At 38.6% G+C, this 21,002-nt stretch overlaps 1 protein-coding gene across 1 annotated transcript in view; it reads right to left on the reverse strand.

Annotated features, from left to right (window-relative positions):
* Positions 1-18,584, reverse strand: part of LOC127418622 (acetoacetyl-CoA synthetase) — a 54,031-nt gene extending 35,447 nt beyond the window's left edge. Inside the window, exons 1-7 of the mRNA XM_051659269.1 lie at positions 18,294-18,584; positions 17,588-17,691; positions 15,344-15,464; positions 14,185-14,298; positions 2,377-2,474; positions 365-479; positions 151-232 (exon numbers count right to left, since the gene is read on the reverse strand). Coding sequence (XP_051515229.1) covers positions 151-232; positions 365-479; positions 2,377-2,474; positions 14,185-14,298; positions 15,344-15,464; positions 17,588-17,691; positions 18,294-18,426 — 767 coding nt within the window. The 5' untranslated portion in view covers positions 18,427-18,584. The remainder of the gene's footprint in view (positions 1-150; positions 233-364; positions 480-2,376; positions 2,475-14,184; positions 14,299-15,343; positions 15,465-17,587; positions 17,692-18,293) is intronic.
* Positions 18,585-21,002: the final 2,418 nt, after the last annotated feature.

Here is a 21,002-nt window from a genome sequence, read left to right on the forward strand (position 1 = left end):
AACGATAGATAGACAAAACGATATATTAGTGTGCAAAAAAGTATGAAATATATTTTACAGTATAATGTATAAGTGACTTAAACATAAAGAATGCCACAAAACAAACAATTCACCCTAAACAAAGACCCAAATACACAGAGACGCACAGACCTGTTGGGAATCTTGGAGAGGTCTGTCTCTTGTCGAGAGCGAACGTATGGTATGACCACAACCTTCTTCAGGTCAGGGAGACCTGAGAGAGATGATAGGAAAAAAAAACAAACAAACAAACAAACCAACAAATGAGGCACCATGACAAGCAAACATCACCAGTAGGCATGATGACAAACATAGTTCTGCATGAGCTGAAATGAGTGTTATATACCTTTAACAACATTCTGCAGTTTCTCCATATGGTCGTGCTGCTTGCCATTATACACGACAGCTGCTACTGAGAATATCAACTTGGGCTGGATCTGAGAAAACCTGTCCAACACCCCCTGAGAGCAGGACAAAGAGAAGTAAAATATTGAAAACATACTTTAATAAAGACCTACATAAACATATAAATATGAGTTATAAGTCAAACAAACTTCATCTCACACAAAATGCTATACTCCATACTGGGCCCTATAAACTGCAGTCGCATGGTGTAGTTCACTTTCGTAACCACAGGGGGCAGCAGTGTATAGGCTGTGTTAGTGGATCAGCCAAACTAAATCTGTTGCTTTAGTTTTTAGATCTGGTCCTATTTATGGAATAACCACAGCCCTGAGGGGTCTGTAGACTCATTTTAATGTCCTCAAACAAGTCTGTGTGTGTTTGCATGCGAGTAGAGGAAGATGTGTGCGAGAGGGAGTGTCAGAGGCAGTGAATGTGTGTGTGTGTGTGTGTGTGTGGGTCAGAGTGTCTTACATAGCTAACAGGTCACATACTCATTTGAAGACAGTGAGAACTGATGGCCAGATGACCTACTTGAACAGAGCTGGGATATGTATACAGTACAACAGATTCCAGCAAGCAAAATAAACCTGACCTTACATAACCCAAACAAATAAAATGAACCATGAAACACCATAAAACAAATCCCTTGTTGAATCCCATTTGGTTTAAAGCCATGTGAACTGTTGGACAGGTGTAAAATGAGGTAATTGATGTTGCATCTCCAGCGTACTTTGAGAGCAGATTATACGTAAGACAAGAACAAAGAGGAAGCTCATGACCAAAACTGCACCAGTGTAGCTATGAAGACGTGGGCATATGAATGCTGGGCTTACGTAGTACACGTAATGTCTGGCAGTTGAAGGCATCCGAGTCATCCACTTTATCAACATCCACACTCTGTGTTTCTTTCTGAGATTGTTTCTCACCAGTGACTGGACCAGGGTCAGAAATTAAAGTGGGCTTGGGCAAAAATGACACTAAAAATGACAAAAATGCCCACTGAAATTCAAAATGTGGTGGCAAAAAGTGCCCTCATAATGAATTCTTCTGTTTATTATTTGTAACATCTGATATTGTTTTTAATATTATAGTCCTAGTTAGATATATTATGGCATAAAATATGGGTTGATGTTGAATTCATTCATATGGTAAGAGGTAAAAAATACTCAATCTTAAGAATTTGTATTAGTGAATTGATTAAATTGACATAAACGGTTTTTGTTTATTTTTACCCTCATAAAGGTAAAAAATGCTCCTGAAAATCAAATCCAGTGTGCAAATATTGCCCCTTAATGTAAAAGTTAATTTCTGACACTGGACTGTACCCACCATTTTCCCTCGAGAGCATTTCACTTATCCGTTTATTCAAGGAATTTTCTATTTGCCACTTTAATTTGAAGGAATATTCAGGGTTCAATACAAGTTAAGCTCAATCGACAGCATTTGTGGCATAATGATTACTAATAAAAATAATTTATTTAATTAATTATTGTGGTAATAAACATTATGCCACAAATGCTGTCGATTGAGCTAAACTTGTATTAAACCCAGAATATTCCAGCTACCGAAAATCCGTCAAAACCTTGCAAATGTGAGTTGAATGCTATACCATTACCCTACACTGTGTGAATATGTCTTTTATTTGAGATATACAGTAAGTGTTACACTGAGGTTGGCTAACATTCTAAAGCTAGAGGCAAGTGACATATGAGTTTGAAACGTCACTTCCTTCAGCTGAAAAACGGCAAATACTTCCATGTTGTTAAAAAACGTTAGTCTTCCATTTGAAATGATACTACACTTTGACAATGCATATACTAAATGGCCGAGTGCATAATCTATAGTGTGTCATTTTAGACATAGCTTCAGTATTTACTGTATATTTCATAGCTATCAACAAATGTATGCTGTCACCTAACATATTAGCAACCAATATGCACATAAAACTCTTACATTGACACCAAAATCTGGAGAGGTCGAACTCCAGATGGCTCCAATGCTAGCTGCAGCAAGCATGGCCTCAACAGCATGGATCCCATTGGGCAGATATCCTGAGAGAGAGAGAGAGAAACACTTGATAATATGACATTAAACAGAGCAATGGATCATGGGAAAAGTGGAGGACATGAATGATTTAATCTCTTAAGAGCTGTAATACATTTATTTATAGTGAGCACTTAGTGCGCGCAATATATTAATTGATTATCAGAATCATTGTCCTTTTATTGCCACATGAGAGGGAAAATATCACACAATAGGGGGAAATGAAGAATGCACTACTTGAACTCTGGGTCTGTGAGAGGGGCAAAAACGCACAATAAGTTTACACTTAAATTGTAAAAGTCCCCGGATACATACACTATATTGCCAAAAGTATTCGCTCACCCATCCAAATAATTGAATTCAGGTGTTCCAATCACTTCCATGGCCACAGGTGTATAAAATGAAGCACCTAGGCATGTAGACTGCTTCTACAAACATTTGTGAAAGAATGGGCCGCTCTCAGGAGCTCAGTGAATTCCAGCGTGGTACTGTGATAGGATGCCACCTGTGCAACAAGTCCAGTCGTGAAATTTCCTCGCTACTAAATATTCCACAGTCAACTGTCAGTGGTATTATAACAAAGTGGAAGCGATTGGGAATGACAGCAACTCAGCCACGAAGTGGTAGGCCACGTAAAATGACAGAGCGGGGTCAGCGGATGCTGAGGCGCATAGTGCGCAGAGGTCGCCAACTTTCTGCAGAGTCAATCGCTACAGACCTTCAAAGTTCATGTGGCCTTCAGATTAGCTCAAGAACAGTGCGTAGAGAGCTTCATGGAATGGGTTTCCATGGCCGAGCAGCTGCATCCAAGCCATACATCACCAAGTGCAATGCAAAGCATCGGATGCAGTGGTGTAAAGCACGCTGCCACTGGACTCTAGAGCAGTGGAGACGCGTTCTCTGGAGTGACGAATCACGCTTCTCCATCTGGCAATCTGATGGACGAGTCTGGGTTTGGCGGTTGCCAGGAGAACGGTATTTGTCTGACTGCATGTGCCAACTGTGAAGTTTGGTGGAGGAGGGATTATGGTGTGGGGTTGTTTTTCAGGAGCTGGGCTTGGCCCCTTAGTTCCAGTGAAAGGAACTCTGAATGCTTCAGCATACCAAGAGATATTGGACAATTCCATGCTCCCAACTTTGGGGATGGCCCCTTCCTGTTCCAACATGACTGCGCACCAGTGCACAAAGCAAGGTCCATAAAGACATGGATGAGCGAGTTTGATGTGGAAGAACTTGACTGGCCTGCACAGAGTCCTGACCTCAACCCGATAGAGCACCTTTGGGATGAATTTGAGCGAAGACTGTGAGCCAGGCCTTCTCGTCCAACATCAGTGTCTGACCTCACAAATGCGCTTCTGGAAGAATGGTCAAAAATTCCCATAAACACACTCCTAAACCTTGTGGAAAGCCTTCCCAGAATAGTTGAAGCTGTTATAGCTGCAAAGGGTGGGCCGACGTCATATTAAACCCTATGGATTAAGAATGGGATGTCACTTAAGTTCATATGCGTCTAAAGGCAGGTGAGCGAATACTTTTGGCAATATAGTGTAAGTTACACATATTTGATGTCATTTGAAAGCTTAGAATCGGAACTTTTTATAGAAATACCATCACTTCTGCATTTCTGTTACATAAAATAACTAAATAAAAACATTGCGTTGCAAATGAGCACCACCGAGAGGTGACGATGTAGAACTATGCATATAAATATAAACGTTTTTCCCATAGCACTTAAATAGACAAGTCATATATCAAATAAAAGCTCTTATTCTCGTAAATGTGACTATATAGTTTATTTTGTGGCCCTTAAACCACAGTTCGAATGCTGGTCAAAAGAAGCAAAATATGATCTCTGTAATTCAAGACAAACGTCTCATGTCTGCTCCGATCACTGTTCTGTAAGCCCCAAAGTAGCCATTACCTGACTGTAAGCCTGCTTTGTAAAATAATCCAGTGTTATATCTCAGAAGTCCAGAAATAAAACTGCAGTCCAGCAGAAAAAGCATGATAAACAAATCATTGGCAAAATATGTTAACTATTGCTGAGGATCTCAGCTTTACAACGACCTCTATATTGAGCTTCTAGTCCATTCAAAGGCCGAGATATGTGACTAAACATGCATGCAATTCAAAATTGAATGGATGTCTATGGTGTGAGTGCTCAGCTGCGTTAGAGCGCGACCTTCATTTCAGATTTGTATATTGTGATGGAAGGTGATAGATGAAAATGTATTTTTCCCTAGTACTTGCTGCAATCTAGTGGAATGAAATCAAACTTTTTGCAGGAAGATAGAGCAAACGGAACCAGAATTACATATTTATGAAGTTAGGAAAATAAACACATTATTTTATTTTTTTTTTAATTATGTTCATTATAAGAATTTAAATATATACAATATTATTTACGAATAATTGGAATCTTTTATTACAATTTGGGGGGTTTTCAGTTAAATTAGACCAATTTTATGCCATTAGTCCACTGTATAAGTGTATGGTAAGCTTTTAAATTTGGAAGTGAAACATTGCAGGTGGCAGCCAAAAAAATACACCAGAGCTGCTAAATGAAAACTTCTGAAGGGCAGAAAAATGTACAGTGATGTGAAAAAGTATTTACCCCTTCCTGATTTGTTCTATTTTTGTGTATTTTTCATACTAAATTGTTTTAGATCTTCCAACGATATGTAGCATCAAACAAAGACAACATGAGTAAACACAAAATACAGTTTTCAAATACGTTTTTTTTTTTTTTTTAAATTGAAGCAAAAACGTTATCCAACACCTATATCTCCCATGTGAAAAACTAACTGCCCCTTAAACTTAATAGCTGGTTGTGCCACCTTTAGCAGCAACAACTGCAACCAAATGCTTCTGATAACTGGAGATCAGTCTTTCACAATGCTGTGGTGGAATTTTTGCCAAATCTTCTTTGCAGAACTGCTTTAGTTCAGCCACACTGGGGGGTGAACTAAATGAAGCAGAGCATGAACTGCCTGTTTAAGATCCTGCATCTCTCAATCGGGTTCAAGTCAGGACTTTGACTAGGTCACTCCAAAACTTATTTCGAAATAAAAGTTATTTCGACTCACCACTCTTCCATGGATGCCATTTTTGGCCAGTGTCTTTCTGATAGTGGAGTCATGAACACTGACCTTTATTTATGCAAAAGAGGCCTGCAGTTCCTTGGATGTTGTCCTTGGCTTTTTTGTGAGTCGTCGCTGTGCTCTTGGAGGAATTTTGGAAGGTCGGCCACTTCTGGGAAGGTTCACTACTGTGCCAAGTTTTCTCCATTTGGATATAATGGCTCTCACTGTGGTTCTTTGGAGTCCCAGAGCCTTTGAAATAGCTTTGTAACCCTTCCCAGACTGATGTATTTCAAATCACCTTTTTCCTCATCATTTCTGAAAATTTATTTTGACCTTGGCATAATGTGCTACTGGGTGAGACCTTTTAGCCAGCTTCATGCTGCTGAAAAAGTTCTATTTGGGTGTTGATTTGATTGTACAGGGCTGGCAGTAATCAGGCCTGGGTGTGTCTAGTCCAGCAGAACCCCATTACGAATGCAGTTTCATAGATTTGGGGATTTAGTAACTACAAAAAAAGGGGGCAAATACTTTTTCACACAGGCCCAATTGGTATTGGGTAACTTTTTTGCTTCAACAAATAAAATTATCATTTAAAAACAGTATTTTGTGTTTACTCAGATTGCCTTTGTTTTATGTTAGATTTAGTTTTAATTTTTGAAACAATTTAATATGCGATATACTCAAAAACAGAAGAAATCAGGATGGAGCAAATATTTTGTCACAGCACTGTATAATGTACTTATGTTATACTTGCTCTCTTGCATTCTAACTCGGAGATCTGCTCTCTTGCATTCTAACTCGGGAGATCTGAGAGTAAAATAGTTTTCTTTTTATTCTGTATTTGCAGAAAACATACAAAGATTCTCTTTGAGGCACAACACAACCTGAAAACAGATAATTGCTGAGTCCATTCATACAAATAGTGTTTGTAAAAGTGGGAAACATTTAACCTTAAATTATCATTGCTGCTCAGTGACATGAAATTCATCTAAAATTTTAAAAATAAATGCGAATGCTCAGCACATCTGAAGCATGTGTGCTATCTGCAAGGCCACTCAACCAATCAACCATCTTTAATATTATCTTAATATTTGACTTGACAAATCTTCAGTTCTGTTTGTGACTGTATGACATTCATCCATAGTGTTTGACTTGTTTTTCTAGTTCCCTACTTACATTAGTTACCTCTCTTGGAAAGAAAGTACATGCCCAAAATATTTACATCGTAATTGTAAATTAAACTGAATTGTACTGACGGAATAGAGAGGGCGGGGAAGAAACAGAGAACAGAAATAGTGTCCATTAGCTAAATGACACCGCAGCAATAAACCCTGAATGTAAAGTGGCCATATATCCACTCCTACTCACACACACACACAAAGTAAATCAAGGGGACAGACAAGGCCACTTGGGGGAGAAACACACTTTATACACGGACACACACACACACACAAACAAACACCCTAACAGGATGAATACACTCCTGCCTATGTAAACTTGTCACGTTTTTATTTCATACCACACACACTTGCATGAAACAGACACACCCCTGTGGACACATAGACATTTAGACTTATAAAAAAGGCACAGAAGCGGTACAGGAATTTTGCTAGAAAACCGGTCAGAGCACCAAAGACGTATACAGCAGAATAAACACACACTTACATTTCTAGCTAACGGGACATTCCAACTCTAACTCTAAGTATTACACTTTGGTGTGTAAATCGTCTTGCATGTTTGTGCTACGGACAAGAATGATATTCCAAACCATTAGTCTTGTTTAGGAGAGGTGTGCAATTTCTTTTGTAATGGATCGGACTCTCGATTTTCACCTGGTGGGTGATTCTCACGAAACCGGTCAAGAAAATGTCCTGGTCCTATTTTACTCCAAAATCAAAAGAAACAAAGACGACATTATATTTTGCCTATACACAGCCTATATTTAGGGCAATTACGATTTTTTACATTGTCGCGAACATTTTAGCCCCGAATTCTCCCACAATGCAAAAAAAAGATGGTCAATATTCTCATTACCGCAACAGGGAGGAAAAAAATTATATAATTAAAATTGTGAAGTATTTATTAGGGCTGTCAGAATTAATGCATAAATGCAGGCAAATAATTAAAAAAGATCATTTTTTAAAATGCGATTAACGCATTTACCATTAATACAACATAAACCAGTATAAACACTTGTTGGAAGGGCAAAACCTTTGCAAAGTGTCTGTTCGGAGTCATTATACTTACGCACACTTCACAACATACACACCACAGCCCTTCTACCAAGTTGAGCCTACAAGCTTAGCATAAAATAGCGTACCGCGGCAGTTGTTATCTCAGTAAATAAGAGAATCTCTGCACACACACACACACACAACAGCGCTTCCATAATAAAATGATGGAGAAAGGACCTCTTAGCGCTACTTGATGTACAAAACAAGCCCAGATGGGCGCATTTTAATTACCACAGAAGCATGTCAAGTCTTAACTATCACCAAAACGTAGAATGAGACATTTTTGCCCGCAATCGCTCCTCATGTGGAGTTCAAAGTGCCACTGGTGTTGATGCCAAGATGCGAATCATGAACGCGGCTTCACAATTGCTGTAGGAAAGTGGATGGCCACAGTCTACCGGCAGATTAATATTGTGGAGGATAAAAGTTTAAGAGATTTAATGCCCATTGCAATTAAAATGCAACCTATGGTGACTAGTTCTTTCAATTAGTCAACCTCCCAATTAGACTTGAGGAAACGATTAATGTTACTTTTTTGGTACTTTTTAGTGTATTTCTATCTTTATACTGTGCAAGGCTTTGTTTGGAAAATGTTTTGGTTTTTTTCTAAGATGGAAAAAAAAATGCATTTTGACAGGAAAAGAAGTATATACTGTATAGTGTGAAATTTCAGCATTCAAAATCTGCAAATAATCTTAAAAAAAAAATGTAATTGAATGACAGCACTAGTACAGTTGAAGTGAGAAGTTTACATACACCTTAGCCAAATACATTTAAACTCAGTTTTTCACAATTCCTGACATTTAATCGTAGAAAACATTCCCTGTCTTAGGTCAGTTAGGATCACTATTTTAAGAATATGAAATGTAACAATAATAGTAGAGAGAATGATTTATTTCAGCCATCACATTCCTAGTGGGTCAGAAGTTTACATACACTTTGTTAGTATTTGGTAGCATTGCCTTTAAATTGTTTAATTTGGATCAAACATTGTAGGTAGCCTTCCACAAGCTTCTCACAATAAATTGCTGGAATTTTGGCCCATTCCTCCAGACATAATTGGTGTAACTGAGTCAGGTTTGTAGGCCTCCTTGCTCGCACACACTTTTTCAGTTCTGCCCACAGACTGGATTGAGGTCTGGGCTTTGTGATGGCCACTCCATTATCTTGACTTTGTTGTCCTTGCCATTTTGCCACAACTTTTGAGGTATGCCTGGGGTCATTGTCCACTTGGAAGACCCATTTGCGATTGAGCTTTAACTTCCTGGCTGATGTTTTGAGATGTTGCTTCAATATATCCACATAATTTTCCTTCCTCATGATGCCATCCATTTTGTGAAGTGCACCAGTCCCTCCTGCAGCAAAGCACCCCCACAACATTATGCTGCCACCCCCATGCTTCACGGTTGGGATGGTGTTCTTCGGCTAGCAAACCTCACCATTTTCCCTCCAAACATAACAATGGTCATTATGGCCAAATAGTTCCATTTTTTTTTCATCAGACCAAAGGACATTTCTCTGTCCCCATCTTTGTCCACATGTGCACTTGCAAACTGTAGTCTGGCTTTTTTATGCCGGTTTTGGAGCAGTGGCTTCTTCCTTGCTGAGCAACCTTTCAGGTTATGTCGATATAGGACTCTGTGGATATAGATACTTGTCTACCTGTTTCCTCCAGCATCTTCACAAGGTCCTTTGCTGTTGTTCTGGGATTGATTTGCACTTTTCACACCAAACTACATTCATCTCTAGGAGACAGAATGCATCTCCTTCCTGAGCGGTATGATGGCTGCGTGGTCCCATGGTGTTTATACTTCCACACTATTATTTGTACAGATGAAAGTGGTACCTTCAGGCATTTGGAAATTGCTCCCAAGGATGAACCAGACTTGTGGAGGTCCACAATTGTTTTTCTGAGGTACATATACATCCACAGGTACACCTCCAATTCAGTACACCTCCTATCAGAAGCTAATTGGCTAATTGTCTAAAGGCTTGACATCATTTTCTAGAATTTTCCAAGCTGCTTAAAGGCACAGTTAACTTAGTATATGTAAACTTGTGACCCACTGGAATTGTGATATAGTCAATTAAAAGTGTATCAATCTGTCTGTAAACAATTGTTGGAAAAATTACTTGTGTCATGCACAAAGTAGATGTCCTTAACAACTTGCCAAAACTATAGTTTGCTAATACGAAATCTGTGGAGTGGTTAACATTTTTTAATGACTTCAACCTAAGTGTATGTAAACTTCAGACTTCAAATGTATTTATACATCATAGTAGACCTCCCTTGGTACTGCCTTTCATATTCACTGATTTTAATTAAGAAAATCATTGTACAACAGCATCTTTTTTTATTGTGTTACAGTTAAACATGACTGTGTTACAGTAATGAAAAACATAATTGAAAACAATGGGATAAGTAAAACATCAGGACACTTTATGGTAATGTGAACTGGGGGGTAAAATATGCTCAAGTGTCCTTAATTTTTTCTTACTGATTTGAGGTAAAATATGACCAGGACATTTTCGAACAAGACTAATGAGAATACTAACACTAATTTATAATGACAATCATCCCAGTAAAATCCCATAGACTTGCAGTATATTGGTGGAGGGACACAAGAAATATCTAGGGTCCACAATATCATATACATCTTAGGAGTGGGTTCTTTTGACTTGAGCCAGTAAGCAACCACCTATTGACCACCCAGAACACCCTAGCAACCAAATAACAATGGCCTAGCAACCACCCAGAACAACCTAGTTTAACCTGGTATTATGGCGTTAGAAACAGACACATAAACACACTGTATCTGAACTGTTGAGATATTCATATTTAAACTACTGTAAATGTCTACAAGGAGTATAAATGTATCTGTCCCTTCTCATCCTGTCCCTTCTAAATGTCTCTCCCCATCTCTATACCATCCACCTCATTCCCTCCTATTACTCTTTAGGGATTCATATATGAATAAATCTTATGATTGCATGTTACTTTAAAGTCCTCCACTCATTTACAGCCATTATTAAAGACAGTCAGAGACGATCAGCACTGCAGAAAATGAACCCAATGGAAGGAGAATGACATCACCGAGCAAACACTCTCTTTTCCACCTCTTACATCACCTGCATAAAGACATCATTCCTCATGCCTACTGTCACAATGGAGGGTGGAGCCAAACTGAGGGTAATGACATATCAGGCATCAGAGCATTATATCCAATCTCCAGCCTCAGAATGTAGACGTCTGACTAGACTTTATAAATCTAAATAGTATATACACTTTATAGATTTTTAATCCCAAAAAAAGCATCTTGAAGACTAATTACACCTGCCATGGTATAACTGCCCCACTTTTTCTCTCTAGATCGGAGTGGCTCTGGCTGAATCCCAGAACTGAGGGAGAAAAGGAGAATTTGTGTTTTCTGAAGAGACGGTCTGGCTCTCAGAGCTGGGACACTCATGAAGACAATAGAGAAAAGAGTGAAAGCGAAAAGAAAGAGGGCATGAAAAGCAGGTTAAACCGGCGTCACACTAACTGCTTTTTCCAGCGATTTTGAGGTGTAAGCTTCATTTACATAATCGCCAGGCAGTAGGTGAGAGAGAGAGACAGAGTGCACATTAGCATCTGCCAGCGGGAGGTCGTTAATCCCTTGACCACCAGGACTACCTACCAAGTTAATGGTTCCAGCACATGGAAAAGCCCATCAAAATTATTTGAAAAAATGATTCTGTCAACAGGGCTGGCTCTAGTGTACTTGTCAAGTGACCAATGAGATTCTTCTTTTACTAAAGAACTGACAAGATGTCATGCTGATTTGAACTTTTTCATCAGCGACTGCACTCAGCCGCATTTTATCACAAATGCAGATTGTGACTGTCAACAAGCATTTTTCCTGGGGTTCTCCTATACTTAAATGCTTGTGAAATCAGAAACCAGAGGCACTACAGTCTGTTTGTACAAAAAGTAATTTCTTTATTTACTACAAGCTGCATATGGACACACGCGTTCTACGGCATGCTGAGCAGATAAATACACAATCACACACATTCACAAAATAAAGTTATTCAATGAATCGCACCCTAAATGGGGGAGGGGGTGTTATCGGTAGAACCGTAAGAGCAGGTAGTGTAGCAAGGCTGAGCACGTATCGGCTTAAAACAGTGCCGCTCTAGGCAATACAGCGGAACAGGTGCCAGAAGGCCGTGCAGAGGTGCCAGAACACCCACCCCCCACCCCCCTTCTTTTATTTCTTATGAGATTCATATTCAACTGTAGGTTATAACAGAATGGCACAATCATAAAACAAAACATGGCAACAAAGACATTTTTTTTCTAAAGTCTGTTCAAAAGTCTGCATACCCTTAGTTCTTAATACTGTGTATTGCCCCCTTTAGCATCAATGACAGCGTGCAGTCTTTTGTAATAGTTGTCTATGAGGCCCCAAATTCTTGCAGGTGGTATAGCTGCCCCTTTGTCTTGGCAAAATGCCTCCAGGTCATGCAAAGTCTTTGGTCGTCTTGCATGAACTGCACGTTTGAGACCTCCCCAGAGTGGCTCGATGATATTAAGGTCAGGAGACTGTGATGGCCACTTCAGAACCTTCACCTTTTTCTGCTGTAACCACTGGAGGGTCAACTTGGCCTTGTGCTTAGGGTCACTGTCATGCTGGAAAGTCCAAAAGCATCCCATGCACAGCTTTCGTGCAGAAGAATGCAAATTGTCTGCCAGTATTTTCTGATAACATGCTGCATTCATCTTGCTATCAATTTTCACAAGATTCCCCGTGCCTTTAGAGCTCACACACCCCAAAACATCAGTGAGCCACCACCATGCTTCACAGTGGGGATGGTATTCTTTTCATTATAGCCCTTGTTGACCCCTCTCCAAACATAACGCTTATGATTGTGAACATAAAGCTCTATTTTGGTCTCGTCACTCCAAATTACAGTGTGCCAGAAGCTGTGAGGCGTGTCAAGTGTTGTCGGGCATATCGTAACCGGGCTTTTTTGTGGCATTGGCGCAGTAAAGGCTTCTTTCTGGCAACTCGACCATGCAGCTCATTTTTGTTCAAGTATCGTCGTATTGTGCTCCTTGAAACAACCACACCATCTTTTTCCAGAGCAGCCTGTATTTCTCCTGAGGTTACCTGTGGGTTTTTCTTTGTATCCCGAACAATTCTTCTGGCAGTTGTGGCTGAAATCTTTCTTGGTCTACCTGACCTTGGCTTGGCATCAAGAGATCCCTGAATTTTCCACTTCTTACTAAGTGATTGAACAGTACTGACTGGCATTTTCAAGGCATTGGATATCTTTTTATATCCTTTTCCATCTTTATAAAGTTCCATTACCTTGTTATGCAGGTCTTTTGACAGTTCTTTTCTGCTCCCCATGGCTCAGTATCTAGTCTGCTCAGTGCATCCACGTGAGAGCTAACAAACTCATTGACTATTTATACACAGGCACTGATTGCAATTTAAAAAGCCACAGGTGTTGGAAATTAACCTTTAATTGCCATTTAAACCTGCGTGTGTCACCTTGTGTGTCTGTAAAAAGGGCAACCATTCAAGGGTATGTAAACTTTTGATCAGGGCCATTTGGGTGATTTCTGTTATCATTATGATTTAAAAAGGAGCCAAACAACTATGTGATGATAAATGGCTTCATATGATCACTATCCTTAAATAAAAGACAGTTTTTTTGCATGATCAGTCATATTCATTCAAAATCAATGCCAAAATTTCACACTTTCTGCCAGGGTATGCAAACTTTTGAGCACAACTGTATAGTAAAATACAGCCTAAGATATATCCAGTGAACCTTATGTCTCGAAAAATGTGAATGTTGATAGCACCTGCTCATTTTGTGAAACTGAAGATGAAACATTACCCCATTTACCCTTTCATTTATTCATAAATAAATAGAAATTCTGGTCTGAATTTGTGTTCTTTTCTCATGAACCCCCTTAAAATTAGCCAGTCCTTTAATCTTAAAGAAATAAGTTCTTATTATAATAACAGATCTGATATATAATTGGACAACATTGTTAATTTCTTCATTGTACATGCACATTTTTTTTTTATACATAAAACAACCAATCTGAAATTCCAGGTTACTATCTTTTTAATTGAAACAGACCCACTTCTCAAGTAACTTGATTATACTAAAAATAGAACAGTGAGTTTTTAATACACTACAAGACAAGGGTCTGGTTAGAACCCGGCACTGTTTTCCACTTCTAACAGAGTCTTAACAAAGGAAAAAAAGACAAGGAATGACAACAAGGGAAAAAAAAAAAGAGCAAGCATGAGAGACAACACTGTAGATACAGAGTGAGTTTAAAAAGACAGCAAAAGGAGAACAAGAGAGAGAGAGAGAGAGGGAGGGAAAAAACTTACCTACAACCCTGTCTCCTGTTTTGATGCCCGTCTTTCTCATGGCAGCAGCAAAGAGTGCAACGTCACGCCTCAGCTCTCCGAACGTCACCTTGACAATTTCCTCGTTCGCCTCAGCTATACATGGAGGGAAAAAATCCTTTAGATGCACATCTCACACATGGTAAAAGACAGTGACAGTGACATTGATACATTTTTGTTCAACTATCTTACAGAATAAATAGGAACACAATATTTTTAATAAACAACAAGAGAATTCACAGCCATCTGTGACAATAATGCGAATGACAAAACACAGTCATCTTAGGTAATCTTTTTCATTACAGTATGCAATTAGTAAATTAAGTGTTCAATTTCATTTGCGCTCCAGAGTCCTATGTAATCTACTTTTTCAGGTAAATGAGCCCCCCTCCCCCATTTCACAGAGAAACAGACCAATGACGCAGGTATGTTTCTGATCTCTGCCACTTTAGTAATTACATCCACTGTGTCCTAGACTGCATCAGGACATCCATCACTATATAAAAGCACAACAATGTCTGTCCCGCCCATACCCAAATGCTAAGATCACAAATCAAATTACCCAGAAAGTAATTCATTTAGTGTTACATTAGCCAGAGTACTGCAATGACAGATCCTATCAATAAAGATACAACACACACATACACAAAAACACATACCCAAAGTGCTGTGGCTATTTTAAAGTAGCCATTTGTGTATAAGGTCAGATTCACAATGGGGAGACCAGCTGAGATACAGTGTTGTGTTGGGAATCAGGAGAACCATATGTTTTGCATTTGTGTGATATCTGGTCATGGAGATTATGGAGATAACTAATAGAAATGTTTGATGAAATGCTTCACAAAATCAAAGGAAATGATGACAACATCAACTGGGGTTTTATTTCCAATGTCATCAGTTGTTGCAGCGCTTACATAATGCTGTAACTTAAAAAAATGCCAATAACAAAAAATATTAGCATCTCTTAAAGAGCCTGTTTGGCACAGGTCATCTGGTTATAACCCACCTGGACAACTGCCACTACATACAGGTCTGCTGATTATGCCCCATGATTAGGGCTGGTTCAGGATGATCAATGCATCCTGTCTGAACATATTTAATAAACTAGGGTAGATTATAGGTTAATTGTTTTGAGACTTACTTGCCGCATAGAGAGCCACTTTGTCCTGGTCTTTGTGTTTGAGCAGGTTCTCTGCATAATTCAATCTGCTGCCTTTAAACCATTCAGGTACATCTGATATCCTTTTAGACACATCAACCACCTGAAACAGAGAGAGGAGAGTCTCATAGCGTCATTTCAATACCTTTATTTTAGCAAACAACTGGATATCATTTGGAGAGAAGACTCCAGGTAAGCCTTTCCCCTAATTAACCATAAAACACCAATGAGAATGTCACCATTTATTCATTTTTCTATACAAACATGATACAATCAATGGCTATCATTTTGTCGTAATAATGAATAATAAACTAACTTTGAGTCAGAGAGCAATCGAGAGAGGGCATGCCGTAATAAACTTTGAAAGGGTTGCACATCTGTAGACCAGATATAGACTGTTAACTGTGTTATTTTATTGTTTTATCATATGACTCACTTCTTGAGTAAAACGAATGCTCTCATAGACAGAAGAGCCTCCGACACACCCTCTCTGGCATAGATATGATATGAGCATTAAAATAATTAGCAGCAGTAGTTTTAATAGAAGTTCTAAGTGGTAAAAACTCATAAATGTTTATTAGTAAGGATTATGTAATATGACTCACATATGACTTATTTGTTTGTCCACCACCCCCATGAAATCTGTACCACAAATACCTCCACGGCAATAAGATTGAAATCGAACCACAATATTAACAACAGATGTCTACATCATTAAATTACTTGATTAAGTGAGGTGCAAACTTCACAATGTTAATATGTAATATATATATAAAATATCTATTATTTTTTTATTTTGTTTTATAAGAGACCACTGCAAAATTATCAGTTTCACTGGGTTTACTATTTATAGGTATGTGTTTGAGTAAAATTAATATTTTTGTTTTATTCTATAAAGTACTGACAAAATATCTCCCAAATTCCAAATAAAAATATTGTCATTTAGAGAATTTATTTGCAGAAAATGACAACTGGTCAAAATAACAAAAAAGATAGTGTTTTCAGACCTCGAATAATGCAAAGAAAACAAGTTCATATTCATTTTTAAACAACACAATACTAATTTTTTAACTTAGGAAGAGTTCAGAAATCACTATTTGGTGGAATAACCCTGATTTTTAATCACAGCTTTCATGCATTTTGGCATGCTCTCTACCAGTCTTTCACATTGCTGTTGGGTGAATTTATGCCACTCCTGGCGCAAAAATTCAAGCAGCTCGGCTTTGTTTGATGGCTTGTGGCATCAATCCTCAAAGTTGGGGAACATTGTCAGAGCAGAAGGAAGCAGGTTTTCTTCCAGGATAACCATGTATGTGGCTTGAATCATGCATCCTTCACAAAGACGAATCTGCCCGATTCCAGCCTTGCTGAAGCACCCCCAGATCATCATCAATCAAGCCACGTACAATGTTATCATGGAAGAAAACTTGCTTCCTTCTGCTCTGACAATGTTCCCCAACTCTGAGGATTGTTGTTTCCAGCAGCACAATGCTCCATGCCACACAGCCAGGTCAATCAAGGTGTGGATGGAGCACCACCGGATCAAAACCCTGTCATTGCCAGCCCAATCTCCAGGCCTGAATCCCATTGAAAACCTCTGAAATGTGATCAGGAGGAAGATGGATCGCCACAAGCCATCAAATAAAGATGAGCTGCTTGAATTTTTGCTCCAGGAGTGGCATAAAGTCACCCAACAGCAATGTGAAAGACTGGTAGAGAGCATGCCAAGACGCATGAAAGCTGTGATTAAAAATCAGGGTTATTCCACCAAATATTGATTTCTGAACTCTTCCTAAGTTAAAACATTATTATTGTGTTGTTTAAAAATGAATATGAACATGTTTTCTTTGCATCGAGTTCTGAGAACACTGCATCTTTTTGTTATTTTGACCAGTTGTCATTTTCTGCAAATAAATGCTCTAAATGACAATATTTTTTTATTTGGAATTTGGGAGATATGTTGTCAGTACTTTATAGAATAAAACAAAAATGTTCATTTTACTCAAACACATACCTATAAATAGTAAATCCAGAGAAACTGGTAATTTTGCAGTGGTCTCTTAATTTTTTCCAGAGCTGTATATATATTAAGCTCCTCTGAAGGTTTATTTTTTTATTTATTTTTTTGCCACAGTGATGTCATGTTGCAGCACTGTGATCCTGGATCCTGGTGATGATTTAGATCTCATATTATCATCCACTAAAATATGGGGAAAAGGAACCTACCTCTTCATACATGTTTGAATAGATGATGCCACAGAATTTCCACACCTGCGCCCAGAATTCCGGGTAACTGTCCACGGACCACTGATACAGGTCATTATAATTAGCTTTAAAATAAAACAGATATTTATTAAAAAATCAAAGTAATGTATTACATCATTAGATTTAGCTCAGCAACCATTCCCACAGTACAAATTAGGGCCGTAATTGCCATAGATTTTAAGATGGACACGTCTACCCAATATTCAGACTTGCAGGTAACTAATTAAGGAGTTTTCAATGGTTCATTGTTAAAGCTTTGGTACAAATGTCAAAATCACATCTCAGATACTGGTTCTACAAGTTCCAATTTTTATGCAATGCATTGCTATGTAGCAGTTTTACATGCATGATTTACTAGAAATATGTGGCATCCATTCCTATGTAACTGAAAGTGTTAACTAAAACACTAAATGGATCCTGGTGACAATTCAGTGGGCCTTATAAACAAAAATGCTCAAATGTTGTTGATGATCATCACTAAGCACCATGTATGCATGTACAACCTATGACAACTCCAGGATGAGCTATTAATGGGATTAACGCTACACCATAGTAGTATATCTAGTTTTCTTATGTTATAGGGGTGTGTGTGTGAATGTTTACTATCATGTCTTGTTAGCTGACATGCTAATCTGCATTTATTCTAGCCCAGCCTGGCTCTACTCACCCAGATCAAGCCCAAAATCCCGGTTCACCAGACTCCGGAATCGGTCCATCAGTGTGTTGTGTTTCGAGTCCGGGTACCAGAGCACCTTCGACTCCATAATCTCCTCGCTCTTCGCCTCCGTGTTTTTAGACATGATCGGATGACACGCGCCTGTAAATCCTGAATAACCTATGAGGAACGATTGAAACGCGCTACAGTAATGGGACGGAACGGTTCGGCGATTGTGTACTTGTGCACACACGTACAGTCAAGTAGGTCAGACACATGGACCACTTCCGAGCGTCAGCGGCACATAATCAACCAGCGGCAGCAGCTTTAGCCCCGCCCACAAAGCAAACGCACACCACACTGTCACTCTCCTCGTATCCATCCGCAAAGATTATTTTCTCACAGATATTAAGTAATATAAATATTTTAAGTTGATACATACGTTTTACACTGTTGAATATTTTTTTTAAGTAATTAAAAACTGAAATTTGAAACAAAAAGCTCCTTTTTGTCAAAATTACACAGAAACCGTTTATCATTTATTTTGGTCATGACACTACAATAGCTACAGTATGGAGAGACATTAAAGGAATATTCTGGGTTCGGTACAAGTTAAATTCAATCGACAGCATGTGTGGCATAATGTTGATTACCACAAAAATGTATTCCGACTAATCTGTTAAAAAATACAAATAAAAATAAAAAAGGTTACAGTAAGGCACTTACAATGGAAGTGAATGGGGCCAATTTTTTGAGGGTTTAAAGGCAGAAATGTGAAGCTTTTTTTTAACATTAATTCTTCTGTTATAACTCATGTGTTATCTGAGCTGTAAAGTTGTCATGGCAATGAAGTTGTAAAATTGGCTATAACTTTACACAGAAAGGGCCAGTGAGTGATTTTATCAAACTAAAATCATGTTTACACACATACCCTATTGTTTACGTCTTGTGGCTATACTTTTGAAATAGTGAGTATTTTAACGTGTATGGATTGGCCCCCTTCACTTCCATTGTAAGTGCCCAGATTTTGGCTTTTATTATTATTATTATTATTATTATTAATTTCTTTTATTATTTATTTATTTTTATTTATTTTGTTTGAAGAAAAGGAGGGGAAAGTCAAAATTATTTTTTTGTGGAAATCAATATTGTGGCTATTTTTAAATTGGTCCCCTCGAAAGAAAGTGTCTGTGTTTATATGAATTTAATTTATTAAGCAAATTTTACATTTATGAAAGGTGCACTCAGTAACTTGGACTTACACTGACACCTAGCGGCTTGGATGTAGCATCATTTAAAATCAATAGTTTTCGGTTTCAGATGCCATTGAAGAAATTTTGTATTCACAGTCAGCCATGATTACTTTAATCAATGAGTGAAAGTGTCAAATAACAGGATTGTTACTGAAATTAAGCGAGTAGTATTCAGCTGGTCATGTGATTCTAACATGGCAGCCCCCATGTGCGGACCCTCTCCATGTAGACTAAAACAGCTTTTATAAGGTTCCAGATATGACTGGAGTGTTCATTTTAATGTGAGTGGTCATGATTTCCTACATACAGTTGTGCTCAAAAGTTTGCAGACCCTTGGAGAATTGGTAATATATGTACCATTTTTAAAGAAAACATGAGTGAGCAGGCAAAACACATTTCTTTTATTTCTTATGGGATTCATATTCAACTGTAGGTTATAACAGAATGGCACAATCATAAAACATAACATGGCAACAAAGAAAAAAATGAAATGACCCCTGTTCAAAAGTCTGCATACCCTTAATTCTTAATACTGTGTATTGCCCCCTTTAGCATCAATGACAGCGTGCAGTCTTTTGTAATCGTTGTCTATGAGACCCCAAATACTTGCAGGTGGTATAGCTGCCCATTCGTCTTGGCAAAATGCCTCCAGGTCATGCAAAGTCTTTGGTCGTCTTGCATGAACCACACGTTTGAGATCTCCCCAGAGTGGCTCGATGATATTAAGGTCAGGAGACTGTGATGATCTCTCTAGAACCTTCACCTTTTTCTGCTGTAACCACTGGAGGGTCAACTTGGCCTTGTGCTTAGGGTCATTGTCATGCTGGAAAGTCCAAGAGCGTCCCATGTGCAGCTTTCGTGCAGAAGAATGCAAACTGTTGATAACATGCTGCATTCATCTTGCCATCAATTTTCACAAGAATTCCCGTGCCTTTAGAGCTCACACACCCCAAAACATCAGTGAGCCACCACCATGCTTCACAGTGGGGATGGTATTCTTTTCACTATAGGCCTTGTTGACCCCTCTCCAAACATAACGCTTATGGTTGTGACCATAAAGTTCTATTTTGGTCTCGTCACTCCAAATTACAGTGTGCCAGAAGCTGTGAGGCGTGTCAAGGTGTTGTTGGGCATATTGTAACCAGGCTGTTTTGTGGCATTGGCGCAGTAAAGGCTTCTTTATGGCAACTCGACCATGCAGCTCATTTTTGTTCAAGTATTGTCACCATCTTTTTCCAGAGCAGCCTGTATTTCTCCTGAGGTTACCTGTGGGTTTTTCTTTGTATCCCGAACTATTCTTCTGGCAGTTGTGGCTGAAATCTTTCTTGGTCTACCTGACCTTGGCTTGGTATCAAGAGATTCCAGAATTTTCCACTTTTTAATAAGTGATTGATCGGTACTGACTGGCATTTTCAAGGCATTGGATATCTTTTTATATCCTTTTCCATCTTTATAAAGTTCCATTACC

Source organism: Myxocyprinus asiaticus, chromosome 3, assembly GCF_019703515.2.
Source record: "Myxocyprinus asiaticus isolate MX2 ecotype Aquarium Trade chromosome 3, UBuf_Myxa_2, whole genome shotgun sequence".
Lineage (NCBI taxonomy): Eukaryota > Metazoa > Chordata > Actinopteri > Cypriniformes > Catostomidae > Myxocyprinus > Myxocyprinus asiaticus.